The sequence below is a fragment of the Phalacrocorax carbo genome, chromosome 17, assembly GCF_963921805.1.
Source record: "Phalacrocorax carbo chromosome 17, bPhaCar2.1, whole genome shotgun sequence".
In the NCBI taxonomy this organism is placed as follows: domain Eukaryota; kingdom Metazoa; phylum Chordata; class Aves; order Suliformes; family Phalacrocoracidae; genus Phalacrocorax; species Phalacrocorax carbo.
This window is the reverse complement of record NC_087529.1, coordinates 3,169,037-3,189,060: the sequence shown is the minus strand read 5'-3', so window position 1 is coordinate 3,189,060 and position 20,024 is coordinate 3,169,037. Positions and strand designations below refer to the sequence as shown.

The following is a 20,024-nucleotide window of genomic DNA, read 5'->3' as shown; positions in this document are numbered from 1 at the left end:
CAAATATTGTGAATTGCGAAGAAAAGAACCGGCTGCATAAAATCCTTCCTATTTATATAAAAACCTGCAAAAATGCTGTCGTTTCCCTAAGTTGGCCTTTGTTCAGATGTTTTTGTGAACGTAATTCAGATAAACACTTCCAAGTAATAACAAACTTCAAAGACAAGAATGAAGCTCAGCAGTGACTCATTTGAACAAGCTTCAGCTACACTCAGCCTCAGCCATCTAATACCCTCTGAAAAGACTTTAGATCCGGAATATAACATAACGCAAAGCCTCTGAGCTCCTGAGCTCGGGCTGTGCAATATCAGCGTACCGAGTTGGAGTTTAGGAGGGATTTTGGTGACACATCCTTGTCACCTTTATTAATGCCACCCAAATAATTCACGAACAACAAACAGTGCAGCCTCTTTCTGGGGAAAGTGCTGCCCTACCAGCTTTCTGCCACCATGAAGATGAGAATACCTGTTGTGATGGTTAGTTGATGGGGTGGAATATAATAAAATACCCCTGACAGCTTTGCTAAGGCAGGCAATAGCTTTGGCTTTCTCGCATGAGCAGCCCTCTGAACCCGCACGCCTCAGTGCTCAGGACAGGGGGAGCCGAGTGCTGCAAGCTCCATCCGCAAGTTCAAGCAGCAGATTCTCCTTTCGGGAGTGATGGGGAAATCATGACTCTTTTTCTTCCCTTTCAGAACTTGTGACATTCATTCCCAATCTTTCAAGCAAACTTGCAGGCAGCTTCTTCTTCAAGGGAAAGCCAAGAGCCTAATGCAGATCTAGGAGCTTTTGAAAACGGCCACTGGCTTTTTGCTGAAGTGGTGGAGGCTGGCGAGAAGGGTGTGAAGCTGTGGCTGTGGGGGGCAAAGGGACATGAGGGATCAGGAGCTCTTCTAGCGTGAAGCTGGTGGCACACCTGGGGAGGATGCCGAGAGCACACCTGGGGAGGATGCCCACCTGTGGCACATGGGGGGGGAGCAGCCCACAGCCGGGATGTCCATCCCTGGGAACGTTGTTCTTTTTGTTTCCTGAAACAGTGCACGCTTACTGCATTTCAAATGTTCCCCCGTTCAAACGTGCCGATTTGATGAAGGGGTGGGGGAGCGTTCAGCCCTGCAAATGATTGTTAATGCCAGTTGTGTGTTTGCACTTGGGGGATTATGTTAATCATGCTACAAATGATGCTTTGAATCATGTCTAGAGGTTAATTAACATGCCTTTCTTCTCTTAAGAGGGCCTTCATGTCTGCTTAGAGCCGCTGCCTTTTTTCTGCTTCCTTTCATAATTACTTTGCAGCTCTCTAATATCATGGGTACCTTTAATTTAACCCTGTCAGTGCTCAGACTGCTGGGGCTTTGCACCGTGCTCAGCATCATGATGGTCATTTGCTGGGGTGCAATACACTAAAATATCCCTGACACCTTGAGATGTTGTGGCCAGGCTGCCTCGTGCAGGCTGAGACCTTGCAGGAGCTGATGGAAACTGGAGAGGGTCTGGCTGGAGCCAGGTGAGGCAAGAGGATGGTGATGGGGATATTGCCCAGGGGCCACAGATGATTTATGAGCGGGGCCCTTACAGGGCCAGTTAACGGAAAGGAGGATCCATTGTGGGAGGACTTGGAGCTGTGTGGGCTGGAGAGGGGCATCCCGAGGGGCGCAGGCGCTGTGTGGAGAGGGAGTTGCTCTTGGGAGGGAAAAACAGGTGAGCTTTTGAGCTCTGAGCTGCTTCATCCCATCTCACTACTTTTCTTTTTTTTGGTGCCAGGTCCCTGTGTGTGTATGTGTGCGTGCAAAATAGTGCTTTATCCTGAGTTGATTTATTTTCTCTTTCAGTGGGAGCATTTGGCTCATGGGTTCCTGTCTCCACGCTGCACTTTGGAAGCTAGTGCTGCTTCATTTCAAATTTCTATTTTTATTTTTATTTTTCCAGATAGTCTCCAATTATTTTCAGGCTTTGCCAAGCATGTAATCTAAAATAACAAAGAAGCTGATCGGCCCGTGGTATTCAGGTTAAAACCACACGGGCCATTTGCCTGTGAAGCCAGTGATGCCCTGCTGAAGCAGAGCACAAAGTAACCCGCTCAGGACAGGGGAGAAGGCTTTACATGGCCCCAGGAGTTCTCTGAGTGGGTCTTTCCTGGGTTTTTGCCCATAGCGGGACTTGAAAAGTTTCAGCCTAGTGAAAATGCACAGTAAACCTGCTTACCCTTTTGTTGGAAAATGCTGAAAGGTTTCATAAGCCTTCACTGCTGCTTTCTCACCATGTCAGTTCAGCACCGGGTTCCTGATGTAATCTGAGGTTTGCCCGTTGGCATCAGATTTGCGGAGCTATGCAGCCCTGTTCCCAGTGAAAGAGCACGTGGGGTGCTCGTGGAGATGGGACAATATTTGGGAAATCCGTCACTCCTCTCCTAGCACGGGCTCTGGCACAAGGGAGAGCTCAGCGTTTTGAGAGCTCCCAGCTTGCGACGTGACCCAGGCAGGGAGCCCTGAGCGAGGCTGGCTCTTGGGCAGAGCCTGCTCTACCTCTGAGGGCTGGGTATCAGGCCAGCATATTGATTTGGGACTATCAGCAAATCACCTTTTAGCTCCTCATCCTAAGGACTTCCCAAGAGAGCAGAACCTCCCTGGTTACTCTGTGTACCAGTTAGTTTGATTTTTAATTGTACTTACACAACCTTGGCAAGAGGTGTAAGTGCTGAGCGATTCTTGAAATTACCATCCTCCTCTTTATGCATCTTACTTTGCAGTAGACTTTATCTCCTTTCATTAGCCACCCAGAGTTTTTTGACGTACATGAATAGAACAGAAAATAGCCGGTGTTGGGATACCTGTAATTCCTGGGCTCTGGCTCCATTCTTCAGTGCCTGAGGAGCAAACCAGAACCAGGACTCAGGCACCCGTGAGCCACTCACCACTAGGCTGGGCTGAAATGGGTGCTGAGACAGGACCCGCTGTGGAAGGTCAAGCTGATTGAAAATACAGGCAGGCTGCTCTTGGAATTAATTCTATCAACTCCACTCTTGACGGGAGATGGAAGCTGCTTCGCTTAAACAAAGGTGCGGAGAGAAGGGAACCAGCTGTGGCGTTGCTGCTTGGGCTGCGGGGCCAGGGGCTGAGCAGCAGCTGGGGCATAGCTGAGACGTGGCTGCTTGTGACGGTGATGACTGGTTCATGCTGGGTGGCCTGCCACCAAACCTGCTGGACAAACAGGGAGTCGTGAGCCCTGTGCTTTGGGAGGGGCATCGCCTGGGCGCGTCGGAGACACTTTGGGCTGAACATTGCATTTCCCCTTGGTAGGGCCCAGAGCAGAGTCTGGCTCAGGGTGGTGGGGACACGGCAGGGACATTTTGATAGTGGGACATGCCCTCCGTCTTCTGGAGGCTGCAAGTCCCACTCCCTTTGGGCTTCTCTCCACTGGCTTTGTAAGCAAAAGCCAGATGGGAGAGCTGTGATCTGCGGGGCGTTACCTGGCCCAAGACGATGAGCCCAGCTTTGCCGTCAGTGCCGGGAAAGGGCTTATCCCAAGGAAGGATAAAAACAGTGCGGGTAAGAAGGTCTGATCTGGTACCCAGTGACAGTGCACTGCTTGCTGCCTAATTAAAATTTCATTAAGTTGGTACGCATCCCTTGATGGAGGTCACAGGCACACCATTGATGTGCTAATGTTGTACTTTTCCCCCCTTTTTTTACTCTTTCTCTACTATCCATCATCATTTTAGATAAAGCAATGCCATTAGGAACTGCTTTCCAGCGTCCCCAGATGCAATGGCGCTGGAAGAAAGACAGCCGTAATTCATCAGACGTATTATCTGTCTCTTATTTTCTCCCTAATTAAAAAAATGCCTTTTTTTCCCCCTTGAAGCGGTTTGGGCATTAACTCCTCTAGTGTTTGTGTTGAATACCCTGATTAGCTTGAAAGTGGGAAAGTTACCTGGAAGGCCAGGCCTGGCTGAGCTGTGTCTGGTGGGGCTTTGCTGAATTTTGTGTGTGAGCAGCTAAGCCTGGGCTGGGGAGGAGTAACCCCTGTGTGTGCTGTGGCATGGACAGGTCCCCATCGACCAAATCCTTCGTTTGAAGGAGAAGAGATGAGGACTGGAGCCACGTTGCCTCCTCTGTGTCCCTGTGCCCCAGCCCAAACCACCCTGGCTCAGGGGACTCTCAGACATCGACCTCCTCCCTGGCAGCATCATGCCTGGGGCTCTGTGTTACTGCTGGGCTGGTTTGGGGAGGTTGGACCCGCCTCTGCTGTTCCCGTCAGATGACACCGGGCACTTTCTAGTGCTGCTGGGCAAGGGATAGCATCTGCATGGGAGCAGGACGGAGAGGGAAGATCAGATAGGAAGGAGAAAGCTCTCAGATGGTGCCGAAAGGAAGGTAATTGCCAGGGAGGAGAAGACGAGGACGTGTGGGATCCTCTTCCTGGCCGTCGCTTTAATGCCGACCAGATGGCGGATGTTTGTTTCTGTGACTTGTGTGGGGGAAATACGAACAAGCTGCGAGGCTCGATCCACCCACCCCTGCGCACGCAGTGTCTCCTGCAGAGGCAGGCGCCTCTCTGTTGCGCCCAGGTGGATATTCCTGGTTTTTAGCAAGATCTCAAGGAGAAGGCACTGCTGTTGCGGGTGCAGGTCAGTCTCGCCAGCGTGGTGTGGATGAAAGCACGGGTTTAGGGTCCAGTGCAAAACTCACGGGAAGGTTTGGGAGGAGCGAAGGATCTGGTGGCCACATGGTGCCAGTGCAGTGACTTGTGGGGCACAGGGGCATGCAGAGACCCTGTCCTCACTGGGGGGGAGAGGAGGCGGCTTTGCTGCCCCAGTGTCCTGCAGATAGATACCAGTCTGAGTATTTACACTGATCCTTTCCAGCCCTCTTTATTTGCCCTCCAACAGGTGGTGGCAACCACTCCACCTCTACCAGGAGCCTGGCCAGGGGCATCTTGAGCCACACAGCAGAGCCAGACCCAGCTGCCAACATCTGCATCTGCTTCTCGGCACCAGCCCCTGGTGTGGCCTCCCAGGTCCTTGCCAGCACTGCTGCAAATCCCAAACCCCAAGTTCCCACTCAGCATCTCCATCCAGCGCTGATTTTTTTTTTTTAACAAGGCTAAAAACCCTGGTGTCCATTTGGTTTCTGCCTTTCCAGGTACAGCACTACGCCATTTAACCCCAAAACATCTTCCCTGAATGAATATTTAATCACACAGAGTTCTGATGGGAAGGGACCACATGCAGAAAAGGAAAATGGTTTGATTAATTTCGCCCCTTCTTCTCTTACAGTTGCTTTTACAGCAAGCTTTTACCCAGCTCTTTCAAGGTTTCTAAGACCTTTTCTGCCTTGACAGACACCCCCAGAAAGCCAGACATGCTGTGACCCTCTCTCTCTCTCAGCCCGTAGCTTTACTTCCTAATTGTTTAAGGTATTTATTTTCTGCCCCCATTTGCAAAGATGCTTAAGCTTTTAAGCAGGGCTGAAAGACCCAAGCAGTCTGCATCCTTGCCTTCAGCCTACCGCTCCGGGTACCACGGGATGGCAGCTTTTGGGCATGGTTCCAATTAATAAATTGCATTTATAAACTCATGTGCATCGTGGTGTGACCCAGCACACAGGACATGATGGCAGGACCGTTGCCACCTTGTTTTATCTCTGCTAAGCCAAACACCAGGTACCATTTCTCAGCACTAACTCATTGGACCAGACAGGTTTTTTTTTCTTTTTGCTCTTTTCACTTTAAACTGTAGAGATCACGGATACTGGCTTCAAAAGGTGTGTTAACTTTTTAAAAATTTTCATTAAGGGTATTAAACGATTCTTCTTGGGATGGTCATTGTGTGACATTTTAATTTTGATTTTTTTTGGTGAATGAAACACCAGCTTCAGCAGATTTATTGCTTAGTGAATGGCATAGCCATGGCGCGTGTCAGACCTGTAAAACATTAAAATAATGGGTAGGGGATTGTTGTTAATCGGAATTTATTACGCTACATAAAGGCATATTTACAGTCCCACCAGGGGACTATTAATTTATTTGGGGATAAACAATTAATCTCCCTGGGAGTGGGAGCAGAAAATCTGACACGGTTTTATGTCTTTTCCCAGCGCGGCAGAGGCAGGACAGCTCACAGCCCTGGGCTGCGGGGCTCCCCGGGGGGGGCTCCCCGGCGCGGACGCAGGGCTGTGGTGCCTGGGGAGAGGCAGCCCGCCGGGCAGCGAGGTCCCGCTTCTCCCTGGCCGGTTTGGCACTGGGAGCTGTGCTCTCTGCTGTGATGAATGGGTTTTTTCCTGCCCCTGCCTCAGCTGGGCTCTCACAGATGGCCTCGATGCATCCCGTTTGTTTCCCACCGCTGTCTATTTTTGGGTTTCAGCCTTTGCATCCTGTTTCCTGCATCCTCTCCTTTCCGCTCAAGATGCAACAGGCACAAACAGGGAGGAGAGAGGGGGGTGCGGCGCAGCTGGAAGGACAGGGTTTGTAGCTGCTACTGTTTGGTACCTTTGCTCCATGGACTTCTTCAAACTTAAGCCTTATTATTTCTCCTCGGCAGTGGCTGTTTGATCTGCAGGTGCGATTCCAGTACAAGGCAGGAGCACTTGGGATAATTCCTGGCCAAGGCCCTGGAAAGGTTATGACAAAAGCAAAAATTTGGTTTTACAAGAGCTTAGCCAGTGTTTTGGCAGGTAATGCCAACATGTTAGGGAAAGAAGTTTGCACCTTGTGTTTAAGCAGCTCTGGCCATTGCGTACCAGGATAACGCAGGAGCCAGAATGAGACTCCTGGCTTGCAACAGGGTCTCTTGCAATCTGCCCTGAAACGCCCCATGCCTTTCCCTATCACCGCCTGTTTTGGGGCAGCTGAGCCACTGCCACCCCCCGTGCCCCACAGCAAAACTGCTGGGCTGCGTTACCCCTTCTGCCCCCAGAGCTGCCTGGCAGCTCTTCGGCAGCTCAGCACCCCTGGCCCACACAGCAGAAAACAAACCTCACCATTTACGTACGCCTCATGCCCACATAAATTTTAACACATTTTATGCAAAATGACACCTTAGTTCCCTTTGCCAAGGCCTGGTTGGATTTGGTTGGATTTTTGGCCACCACTGTGCACATCAGCGTGCTGCCGGCCCTGGGACCCCACAGTCTTGCTGCCGCCTGTATGAACCCTGATGGCAGGACCCGAACCAGACCCAGCTCTTCTTTCAGTGTAACACTCACCTGCAGCCATCCTGTATGTGCTTTTTTTCTTGGCACTATGTCCTGAAAAACACCTTTGCACCTTTCTGCGGGGATTAGCAGTCTGAGCAGCTCACAGGTTGTTTCCAGCAGGAGCTGTGAGTTTTTAGGGTCTTTGCGCTACCGTAATTAAGAAGAACCCAGATCATTAAAAATAATATGCTTCACACGAGAGAGGAACAAGCCTGCTTCACAAGACCCCTTTCTGCTGAAAAATTCATCGCTCTAAATAATTAATGGTCCTCACAAAGGAGGATGGTTTTGCATGTTGCTGGGTGGAAGGTGAAATTCAGATGCCGGGCAGAGTAATCCCTTTTTTTTTTTTTAATGTCTGTATTTCCTCACCGTGCTGCTGCCCTGGGGGTGGTGGGGAACAAGGGCTGCGGCTGCTCTCCCCCCGGGCCCCATGCTGAGGATGTCTGTCCGATGGCATTGCCCATCCCATCCCCAACCCCGTGGGCCCCTCCCAGGGTACGGATGGGGCAAGGGGCTGATCCCCATCGGGGGTGTCCCAACCTCATTGTCTCTTTGGGTCTTGGTGGCTTGGAAGGCACCGGAGACGAGCAGATACCCCTGCTGCCACAGTCCCTGCCAAAACAGCCTCTCCGTTTCTCTCGGTAGCTGTTTGCATGGCCGTGCCTTTTACATTGCATGCCAGGAATTAATTTATTGCCAGCACAGTGTTTGCATTGCTTGTGTGGTGTATAAATAGGCTATAAATAAGATGCTGATTTCTAATCACTGCACAGCACCGGGGGAAGCGCTCACACCAGGGTGTCGGGGCAGTGCCTGTGATCCCCTGTCCCATCCCTCGCCAGCACCAACATCTCCCTCTTTGGAGCGGCGGCATGAGCAGGACCCTGCGGGCAGCGGCTCTGCTACCACAGCACCAGCCAGTCCAGCTGCTAAAAACCAGCTCAGCAGTAAATATCACAGGTGGATGTAGGGCAGTGCCAGACCCGTGGGGCAGCGCCACTAGTGCTGGAGGGTTGGGAGGGGTTTTTTTAGCTGCTTGGACCCCCCCGTAAATGGGGGGGTGGTGGGTGTCACAGGGTAAACCCAGTTCTTCTTCCCCCGTTCAGCCTGCCTGTGGTTCCTGCAGCATAACTTGTGTTTAGCAGATTATTTACTCCTGATTTGTAGTCTCTTTGGTGAGGGAGAGCAAACGGAAACATATATTGGGTTTGTTCCTATAGTAACCATGGTTGCCCAAAAGCTCAAATGTAGGGGGAAAAGTAAAAAGGAAAATTGTGCATTTCTAACCCGAACATCTCAGCAGGGCGAGCAGGCTGGACGAGGGCGGGGGGAGGTGGGACCTGAGCTCCTTATGGCTGCTCCCGCACAGGTTATTAGGAAAATGAGGCCGAGACCTGTCTTACAGCTGCACTGCTTTAGGGAGCCAAGACACTGACATTACCGCAGGGTGACTCACCAAAGCCAGGAGCGTTTCGCAGAGTTTGCTGTGAAATGCCGTGAAATGACAGGACTTGACGTGGCTGCTGCAATGCCAGGACCAAGATGCCCTCGTGCTGTTTGAAGGCTGCCATGAGCTGGGTGCTGGAAGAGGCGGCACCCATCATGGGTCCCCTCACTGCCCGCGGCCACACCATGCCCCTGGCTGGGCTGGCACGTGTCCCTGCTGGTACAGGGACCACCTCGCTGCCAGTGCCACCCTGCTGGCAGAGGTGAAAATGCCACCTGCAACAGGGGACAGAAACAGCAACGGTGCAGCAATTGGGTGCCCATACCCAAGGGCGAGCTGTTTTGACATAAATTAGTGCTTTTCCCAGTTTTAGATGCTGATGAAGTTTGCATCTTATGGCCAGAATATTAAACAGCAAAACTGCTTCCACTCTGGCCAGGTGACAGCAGAGGAAAGGCTGCTGTGCCAGCCCCCTGGGGAAAATGCTGCCCACCAGGCACTCCTATAGCCTCTGGCACCCCAAAGCATCATCCCACAGCGTGAGTTGGGTTTAACAGCCCCAAACAACACAGTTTTGTTGCAAAAGAGGCTAAATCATAGACGTGGCTGCTGTAGAGAAAAGCTGATGGGGCTGCTGGAGGTGAGCAGGGCAAGGGGGTGGGAGCAGCCTGCCGTGTCAGCAGAGGCTGGCTGCAATGAAACCTTTGCAGCAGCGGGTTCCCCACCTTGGAGCATCATTGGCAAAATACCTTCTAATTGCCAGGCTTGCAGGGGCGGGCGCCATCACGAGATACGTTTCATCTCTCATTGGAGGCACTGACACGCATCGCAGGCATCTAATGGCACTTGTATTAGTGATGTAGCTCTTCATGCATGTAATACTTTTGCTATTATCACCATAGCCTGAATACTAATAACCCCTGGGACCCGGTGACGGGCGGACCATGGGCTCAAGGCTTAACAGTGAATTTAAGCAGCTGAAGGTAGAAGGGAAAGGGTGGGAGAAGCTGCCCATGTCAGGGCCACACTCCTCATTTCAAGAGGAGGAATTTGTGGGGAGGTGTTGGAGGGACAGTGGTAGGGGACCGCCTCACTGACAGCCCTGTGTGTCATTTCAGACGAGCGCCGTGTTGTGCGCGGGTGGCTGTGCCCTGCTGGCCCTCAGCTCGCTGCTGGCCATCGTCGCTGTCCTGCTGCCCGGCGGAGCCTGCGAGAGGCGAGTCTGCACCCTGGCCGGCTACATGCAGACAGCAGCAGGCAAGTGACGGGGACTTTGCTTTTTGGGGTGGAAAGATGGGGTTTCCCCAGGGTGCTGCCTGGCGATTGACAGCATTCTGGATCTCAACAACAAGAGGCTCTTGCAAACCCTAAGCAATGCTGGAAGAAAGAGAGCAGCCCTTTGCTTTAGTAATTTCCTTCTGTATCCATGCGTGTAAAATCTATTAAAAATCCCCTTTGCCCAAATACACAGGTCTGCGGCAGAGAGCCTGGGCTGCAGGTCCTGCTCGCTGCCCCCTGCTCAGGCTCATGCAGGGTAGGGGGCTGCAGCAAGCAGCAGAAACCAGGCTGCCTGGTAGCAGGGTGCTGCTGCACCTCCTGGGGTCTAGTAGATGCCCCCTGAGAAGTTACAGTCCCATTGGGGCAGATAAGCCTCTGGAGAGATTTGCCTCACTGAGCTTTACACCTGAGACAGGCTGTTGCCCACCCTGTCCCGCATCCCCCCCGCCTCCCTGGGCACCCCTCTTGGTGCTGCATTTGCTTATGTTCCCATTGCAATTCCTTATACTTCTGCATTTGAGAAGCGCTCATGCGGAGGGGAGGAGGCAGGCAGCTGGGCAAGGTCTGCACCATCCTGTGCTCCCAGTGGAGGGACAAACCCCTCCAGGGACAAGCCCCTGAGACCAGACTCCTCTGCAGGGAGCCACATCTCCGGGAGCTGAAGTGTTCAACTAAACAACCTCAGCTGGACACGAGCCGCAACAGGAGATTAAACCTTCATGTCTGTGCCCAAGAATAAACTCCTTTCCTTGGAGAAATCCCTAGGGCCAGCCAGGCTTCATTATCTGCCTGGCAGCATTCAAGCAGCTTGTGGGGGAAATCCTGTTACAGGCTCTCCTCACCAGGGCTCATCCCGCGGGAGCCGATTTGGGAACAGACGGAGGGGCCTGGCCCATCAGCCGTGGCTGCTCCAGCTCAGCTGGGATGCGGGTGGGCACAGGCAGCTGCTCGTGCCCCATCGCTAGTGACTGATGCATCCCTTGGAGGACATGATTTGGGTGTTCCCTGTGTGGATGGTGGCTGTGGCCAACGGGCCCCCCGGGCACCGAACAGAGGCTGGAAGAGCCCCACGCCAGCCTGCCTCTGCCCCAGCCCAGCCTAGGGATGGTGTGGGTCACTGGAAGGTGGCTCAGGGTGGCCTCCTGTGCAGGAAAGAAGTGGGATGGAGAGGGGTAACCCTGTGTTACCTTTGCTCAAGGGGGTGGCATATCCTCACCGTGTCTGGCTCTGCAATGAGACAAGCGGGTACAAAGCGAGGGATTAGGAAGAGTCCCTGGAAAGGAAACGGACTGTGGCAGATAAATACAAATGAGGCGCTCTGAGGGGTTTTGGTAATATTGAACAGGCTGTAAATAAACTGTAGGCTCTAAGCGTTATTGACAAATGAAAATTTACTGGGTACGTTCAAGCAAGCTAATGGGTTGCTTTAAACCCTGGCAATGCCTTGCTAAGCATTTTGTATTGCGCTTTTTAATTTTGGTTCACTGTGGATTAATTCCCATTCAGAATGAGGCAGCCCTGAGTCAACAGAATTAAATGGTTTAATGTATTTGGATTCAGAAATGCTGCCCCCTTGTAATTTTTCTCCCTGTTCCCCCCTCCCCCCACCACCAGGAGGAAGTTCTTCATTAGAAATCACCTGCAGCACAGAAAACAGCTGGGTGACAGCAAAACCCCTCCCCAAAAATCACATTATCTCAGAGAAAAGCACAGGTTTTAGGGGAAATTAATTTATATGGGAGGGAAGGAAAGGAGAGCAAGCCCATGAGGTTTAGTAGAGCAGCTTTCTGATGGGGGGGGCCAGCTCTGTCCCTGCTGCAGACATATATAGGGAACCCCTATAAAACCACCACAAGATGCTGGCGGAGCAGTGGGAAGGAGGAGGGAGCCACATTTCTCCCAAACCCCAGGTTTCCCTGAAGCACAGTAGGTCCCACAGGCACCTTCCCTCTGCCTGTCCTGACATTTTCCTCCTGAAATCAGAATCTCACTCCCATTTTGCCATCCCACAAAAACAACTCAAGGTATTTTGCAGACCCCCAAAGGCAGGAGTAAATAAGCTTAATTACATAAAAAATTGAATCAGGCAATCTAATTTCCCAATAAAGGGCCAGGTGCATTCAGCCAGGAGCATGAAACATGCCATAAAGTACATGAGCAGAGGCATTGGCAGGGCCAGAATCAGTCCCCACAGGCTCTCTGCCATATCAGACAGATGCCCTGAGCCACACTCACATAAATCCAGATGCAGAGGCCAAGCTGAACCAAACAAGACCCAGTCCTGAGAGCAGCCGGACAGCAAGGGGCAGTCAGGCTCAAACTACGTCTTTATCACTTTCCTGCTAGTTTTTTTTTTAGAGATCCAGGTGGTGCCTTTTCCAGCCCCAGAAGGAAAGAAAATAGAAACCTTATGCAGATGGAGCAGAGCATTAATTGCAGATGCAGACGTGCCATCAGGGTTCAGAGCTGGGCTAATTGCCACCATACGTTGAACACATGATTCCTGATGCCTGGCATCCACCCCTTAGAAAAAAACCCAACATATCCACATAAATGAGAAGAGGATGATCCCTAATGAGAGAGTAAATGAGCAGCAGAGCAATAGGGAAAGGAGGAAGGAGAGAAAAACATTTGCTCAGTTCTCACACCCTACAAGCAAAGTCAAACCTGCCCATGAGAAATTAGAGATGGGATTCACTCCCAAAGCATGGTGCCAGCTCACTAAAATTAAATTTCTACTCTATCTCCTCCCAAACCTGCACAGCAGTACCCCCCAGAGAGGCTGGCATAGCCAAGCTGGCCCCATTCATATGTGGGGCAGCCCTAACCCCCAGCTGCAGCCCATCACTGCTGATGGCAAGGGGCTCTGGGGCTAACCCCAGCAATGGGGAGCGCTGAAATCTTGCCACAGCTGTTTTTCAGCAAAAGCCTCTTTGCTGGCATTTTAAAAATAGGAGCTAACTCCAGGGAGAGATGTCTCCTGCTGTACAGGGCTGCAAGGGAAGGGCAGGGGATGTTCTCCAGGGCTGTCTGTGCCTGTGCAAGCTCTCTGGTGGCTTCCAGGGGGCTGGGGTTTATACCTGGACATTACAGTTTGTCTGTGCAAAGCTCTCAGACCAGTTTTTGTGCAACTGCCAATGGTGAAGCTGCTGGAAGGAGCATGGGGCCATCACAGTGTCTCAGGCACCGGCTTCACTCATGGGCATCTGTCGGGGAGCCCCGAGGCCCCGCTCTGAGCTGTCAGAGCCCACACAGTCCCCAGTAGTGCCACCACGTTAGGAGAGTGCCCTGAAGGCCAGGGTTGCCGAGAGCCAAAGCAGCCTCTGTTGGGTTTCCAGCATGGACTGTGTCTGCTCCCTGGCCCGGGAGCAACTGTGCTCCCATGGGAATGCCCTTTCCAGGGGAGTGAGGCTCGCTACCGGTGGAAACCAAGATTTGAGCTGAGGCTGAGTAAACTCCATCAAACAGCAAATCCGGGCAGCTTTTTGCTTTTTGGGACTTCTGGGACTAAGGGAAGGATTATGGATTTGCTGTTGGATTAAGCTGCTGGCGACCGCACTCTGGCACCAAAGTAGATTGCATCTGCTGCTTAGGAAAAGCAACAAGTCTTTGTAGGCGGGCAGCAGGGACTAACAGCCTCCCTCCACAGTTCCTTTTGCTACCCTAAAAGCCTCAAAAAAACCCAGGACTCTGTTGCTATTTGGAAGCTTTTCACCATGCGCTTTTCAGGCAAAGGCTCTTGCTTTGCAGGCGAGCGGTGGCTGATCCATTGGTGGTTGGTAACTGGGTGCACCCCCAGCTGCCCCACAGCTGCTGATCCTTTCCCTGGTTTCTGAGATGTGCCTGTGAAACGGCCTGGCAGGAGGAGGCTGCAGAGCTTTGCAGCTCAATGAGAGCACAGGCACAGTCAAGCATGAGGGAAGCCTTCGGGGAGAGGTTTGCTTTCACCCCAGGCTGCTCTCTGTCTAATCCTACCACCATCAATTTACTGCTGAAGACAAACCCGGTGCTGAGGGCAAATGATCCTGACCTGCCTGTGCCTTTCTAAGGCTCTTTTCGTTTCAAAGAGCAATTTCCCAGCATTGCTATGACAGAATCAGAACAGTCGTAAGACTCCAGCAAGACAGGCAGAAACCCCCATTACACAATCCCTTACTTAGCTGCACTGTAATCCCAAGTTTCATGGTAGTCCCAAGAGCTTCTTCCTGCAAAATTTGGTGGCATTCTGCAGCCAAGATGCCTTTCGCTGGAAGAAGCATGGTAGCATTACAGAGATGGCCTCAGCTTTTGATTAGTTAAGCAGCAAAGCAAAATGCAGGAGACCTTGTGCTTTTTCAAGGAGCTGTGATTACTTACGACACTGATCATCAGGTAGAACACGTAAAGAGGGAGAATCGTTCATTTTCAAATCAGTGTGAATCTTTTAAATGCATCACGTTCCAGGGACTGAAAAGCAACCCAGCTTAAAAGGGGCTGTGCTGTTCCCCTGGGCGTGCTGCGGGGTGGGTGGGAGGTTTGCCCGAGCCTTGCGATGCAGGCACGTGCTGGGGGCAGCACAGACGTGGCAGGTCCCTGGCCAGGAGGCTGTCCCAGTGCCTGTGTCACAGCGTTATTTAGGAAGACAGTGTGTGGTCACTGCCCCCTTTGTGCCTCCCATCCCACCCTGCATCTCAGCCCACCTTTGGGATCGATGGTGCCCTGTTTTTCCCAGCTTGTGCAGGCTCTGAATGCCAAACAGCACCATCCACATCCGTATTGATTCCTCAGACTAATATCGATCAGCCTGGTGACATATAGGTAATGTGTAATTAGTATCTTGGATAAAAATAGCACCAAAAGCGCGTACAACCAAGCTGCCTGGGTACTCTGACCTTTGCTAGCATCTCCATGGTGCCAGCAAAGAGAGGGGTCATGGCTGCCTGGTAATTGCTGACCTGCTATTAAAACCACTGTGAAGGTCTACCCTTCCCTGCTGCCACCACTACCAAGTGTGAAATATCACCTTCCAATGCGCTAAAGGACTTGTGGCACCAGCAGCTGTTGGGGATGCTGCAGGGCAATGTCCGAGGACGTTGCAGGGGCCACTGGACGGTGGGGACATGCCAACTGCTCCTGGGATGCAGGCAGTGTCACAGCACGGCTCCTGCAGCACCTCTTTGAGGAGACAGAAATGGAGCGGACACCTGCCCCAGGCAGGGGACTGTTTCGGGTTGGGTGCCCAATGCTGTGACCGACACTAAAAATGTTCAGGGCCAGCTGAGGAGATGTGGGGCTGAGCCGGTCCCAGACCATGCAGCCTTTCCCACCTCCTCCCACACCGCCCGGGCCAGGGGCCGACCTGAGCCAGTTTCCTGATGGGCGTTTTCGTGGCCGTGGTGCCTGGGAGCCCCATCCTGTTGATGCCGAGGGTTGTTTGTCAGAAGATAGCCCTGGGATTTGGAAGAGGAACTTGGCAGCAGAGGTGGGGGTGGGAATAGTGCCCTGTTGTGCAGGCAATGGTTTGATTTAAAATCACCCAAAGCTTCCCCTATTCCTGTTTTAAAAACAGCATCTTGGCTTTTATCGCAGAGCCCATGTGGTCCCTCTTTTTGTGGGGCTTGAAAAATGCGCCCAGGCCTGATGCAGTGACATTGCTGGCCATGTTCAACGTCCAGGACAGCATTAAACAACATTGCCATAAAGCTGTTTCCACCCATTCACAAAAGGTCTCCCCAAACTGCAAGATCTACCTAAGCAAGAGGAGAAGCACCAAAAATAAAGCAAAGTCCAGCCTTGATGCGAGGTGCTTAGGCATGAAAGTGAAAACCAGCAGCATAAAACCTGAACCCAGAGATGGGTCCAGCTCCTGAGTCTCAAGGGCAGCTCTTCTGTTTTCCCCTTGTCTTCCGTGGAAAGAGCAACACTCCCATGACAGCTGGGAGTAACGGCATGATCCTGGTCACTGCTTAGGTCCTCATTGCCATTTTCACCCTCTCCCCTCCGCATTTCACATCTCGTCCTTTCAATAGAGACAGCGAGCGACAACGTCGGAAGCCCTGGTTCCTTCCCTAGTGCAAGGCTTTCCCCCCCGCTTTCTTTAATTACATTAGCAAAGTCGAAAAACTGCCTTTGGCACATTATTATTCGGTCAGTGAACTCTCACTAATTCCTGACACAACTAATAAATATCTGATGGTAGGATCCTGCTGCCGGGGCGCTGGAGAGGGGGCTCAGTCACAGTCCAGCCCAAGAGGTGTTTCGCTCCAGCACCAATATTACTTATGCCTGACTTCAGTGTGCTCTCACTTTTCTCACTCACATTGATGCAAATGCTCTTTTGCTGCATTTTTTTTTTTGCCATTTTCTCCAGAATTCAGGTTAGTATCTGTCACCACTGTGGGCCTTGGGCTATTGCGTCCTGGGGCAGGGATTGCTCTGAACCCTGTGGAGATGCTGGGCAGCAGCGCCAAAGACCAGCTGATGTTAATCCACCAGTCTCTGAATGTTTAAGAACGTGGTAAACTCCTACGTTATAACCAACAATTGACTTTTTTTCCACCTACCTTCCAACTGGGAGGTGTCACCTGGGAGGACGTTGCAGGGGAGCAAAATGAACTTGCCAGATCCGCAGATCGATGAGCACGAAAGTGGAACCGCAAACATCAACTCAACTTCAGCCTTTCACCAGAGGATATTTTTACTTCCGCTGGAACAGTAATTTCTCCGTGCTCACTTCAGTGCATACATTCGAGTGACAGATCGTCTCGGTTCGAGAGCCATTTTGTGATTTTACTTTCAAAACCTAAAATCTTCAGTGGAGAGCCAGACCATTAGACTTAGCACTAAAAGGGAGAGGGCCTGGCAGCTTTCCTAACGGCCAGGCTCCCTGCCACAGGTTAAGTGTAGATTAGCCTTCCCCAGGGTTTAAGCACATTTCATACAAGGCGCAGAACTTCTGAAGGCGAAGGGGTCAGATCCTGGCTGCGCTGTACAGCAGCAAAGCCATGCTTTCGCATCATCGAGGGAAGCCAGGGATCCATTCCCATCTGACCTTTGGACAGTTTTCTTTCTTCCGCTTAGCTCTCAAACTACGGTTTGATTTTCTCCAGGTACAGTTTCGCCATTTGGCACAAACCTGCTGACTTGGTGCCTTTGCTCTCCTTCAGGCCGGGGACGCGGCGGCAGCAGCGTGCCTGCGCTAATGCCGGGAGCAGCGTATTTCTCAGTAGCCTCATTTAGAAAATAAACCAGCCATGTCCTTTCATTGGTTTCTTGGAGAGAAGTAATACATTTCCAGTGGCATCAGTGACAGAAGCAATATCCTTTCATTGCTATCATTGGAAAAGAGCAGTTTTATGCTGCAAGGAAGAACTAGTTCACTTGTACAAAACATATTTTCTGTTCCCTTAAACCTGGGAAAATCCTTGTCGTATTAATATGCGGCTGAATTGCTTCTCTTTCAACAGTTCTCCTAGGGATTTGGGTTTAGACCAGTTATTGCACTTGGATGCAGTAACAGTCCATAAAAAGTATATTTTGTAAATAATAACAGTACTTTGTAATAAATGGGAACAACAAATAACAAGTGCTGCTGGGGCTCCAAAGCTGCTGCCTCTGAGGAGATACCAGCCAGCCCCAAGGACCCCAGCACCGTGCCAGAGCCATGTGCTTCAGATGGGAAAACCCATACTTCAGTTTTAGAGGGGATTTGTTTTCCTTTGCCTGTGACTCTCCATTCAGTTTGCAGGCGGCTGTTCCTTCTACAACGCAGGATGTTTCCTCTCATTCTGACATTTCCAAGGTACCAGCATGGAACCCAGGGGTGTTATCAGAGAGCTCTTCGAGCCGTACTTTCCCAAGCAGGCTCCCCCACAAGAGTTTTTTGGGAGGGATGGCTTTGATTATGGTTCACCTTTTGTGGAGCTTAACCGTGCTTGTTGGCTGTCACGGGAGAGAGCCGCTGCATGAGAGGGTGCTTCTTTCCTTGCAAGTTCAGGTTGCTGGTAGCACAGCCAGGACATCGTAAACTGGATCCTGCAAAACTTCAGAGCATCTATCACTTAATAGCTGCCATTAGTAGCTGCCCAGCCTGCTTATCGCACGCCCACAGTGCTGGGAAGAAACATGTCTCCTTATCTCCTTGCTGTGTGATTATGTGCTTCGGCTGATGTTTCTCTTCATAAATGGTCTGACTTTTCCCTTTTTCCCCCCTGACTTGGCTCATGTTTGTGTCTGCTGTTGCTGGGAGGATGGAGACAGGCCCTCGCAAACCCCCCTCAGGGCCACCTGAATATCTTCCCTTGCTGTGGAGAATAGAGCTCCTAGCTGAATTTCATGCATCCTGAAGCAATTGTGTGGAGGTCACATCATCTTTGCTGACTCATCCAGAGAGAGAAAACTCAACACAGAGAGAAAAAAAACCTCTCCCATCCTCTCTGATGCTAACAGGGAGCTCAGGACTGTCATGGGCTGTTTGCTGTTTGGCCTGGTCAAGAGAAGGATGCATGCACTTCAGGGAGCTTTGGTCAACCCCCATGTCCGGCCCTCTCTTTCTGCCAACATTGGAAGTTTTTGGCCTGTTATGATGTGCTAAAGCAATATTAGCAGCACGGAAGAGAGTCTCCGGCCTTGGTGTCAGGTATAAACGTTTGCTGGGCAGGTTGGGTCCTGGCTGTAATTTAACAGGCATCTGAACATGGGGACAAGGACCTGTCAGGGCACAGCGCAGGGCAGTACACAGCGATGAGAGCAACGTGCTGCCCTGAAACCTGAAGGCTGATATCAGTTTAGGGTGAAGCAGTGAGCCCCCAGATGCCTCAAATTCTGTTTTCCTGAGATTAGATGAAGCTCTCACTATCTGTAGATGCGCCTGGGAAGTCATTATGGGGCCTTGCTGCTGTCGCACAGCGGAGATGTGTTGGCCTAGCCTTGGTGAGGAAGGTGATAAATCTGGGCTGCAGCTGCTCGCTGTCCTTTGTGTCACAAATTGCCCAGGCAGTTAAGAACAGCCGTGTTCATGCATCAGCCAGCCCTGCTTTGGAGGAGGCCTGCACAGAGATAGGGTTTCCCTGAGAAAAGAGCTACAAAGCTCTGACAGAATGGATCTTTCCAACACCTACAGCCCCAGCTGACCAGCAGGGTCCCGGCCGCCTGGCTCAGACCCTTCGGTGGGACACAGGGTGTTTCAGTCCTGCTCTGCTTGCTCTAGATGAGCATTTGGCTTCATCACCCTGAATAACTGACAGGCAGTGTTGCGATCTGGGCTGCTGGGTGAGCTGGGGAGCCAGCCCTGGGAGCGGACGTGTGAGCAGCAGCTCTGGGCCAGATCCCGCTTCCTTTTTGCACAGTCTGATAACACGGGCAGCCTGACAGAGGTCTCCGTCCTTGTGCGGGCACGTAGCACAGCTCCCAAGTGAGCGCTGGTTCGGAAATGTTTTGCTCTGCCTTCCTGCCTGAATCTATGCTGAGTCGCATTTCTTTGCTGGTAAGGAACAGATCTGCTAGGAGGAGAAATTTACCCTGCACTGAGTGTAAACACAGATGGAAACATGGTGAAGCCCTTTTCAAAGTCAAAGGAATAAATCTGTTTAAAAGACTGAACATCTGGGGCAGTGAAAGAGCAGGTGGAGAACTAACCCAAGAAAGGACAGTGGTGCTAAGGGATGGATGGCTGGGGAGAAGGCACAAACTGTAAGACAGTAGAAGTGTCTAAAGTGGGGAAGTTACCCCAAAGAGCAGCAGAAGGCTCTGGCAAAGTTACCTTTTAGGATCTTTTAAAGACCCCTTTATTTCTTGGGTCCTGTGAGTTGCACCCCAAGCACTTTAGGTGGAGCAAGCTGGTAGGCTTTTCCCCTGAACTAATCTCATCTGACCTTTCTAAGGCAGCACACGAGGGATCCAGCCCTGTGTCTCCTCCAGCTGCTGGGATAAGCAGGATTTTGCTCCCTGGCCAGGCAGCAATCGCTGCGCTGCAGAAGCTGCTCTGTGCATTGCCCTGGAAAGGCAGATCTGGCATGTTCACCCCACTGGGAATCAGCTTCATGCTGATGGTTTGGTCAGCTCTTCTGGTCCAAGCCAGAGCATTTTCTATGCTCTGCAATAAAAGTGATCCTGGACAAAGGC

At 51.5% G+C, this 20,024-nt stretch overlaps 1 protein-coding gene across 1 annotated transcript in view; it reads left to right on the top strand.

Annotated features, from left to right (window-relative positions):
- The window catches only part of LHFPL7 (LHFPL tetraspan subfamily member 7), a 65,298-nt gene that overhangs the window by 1,801 nt on the left and 43,473 nt on the right, over positions 1-20,024 (top strand). The window contains exon 2 of the mRNA XM_064468227.1: positions 9,764-9,902. Coding sequence (XP_064324297.1) covers positions 9,764-9,902 — 139 coding nt within the window. The remainder of the gene's footprint in view (positions 1-9,763; positions 9,903-20,024) is intronic.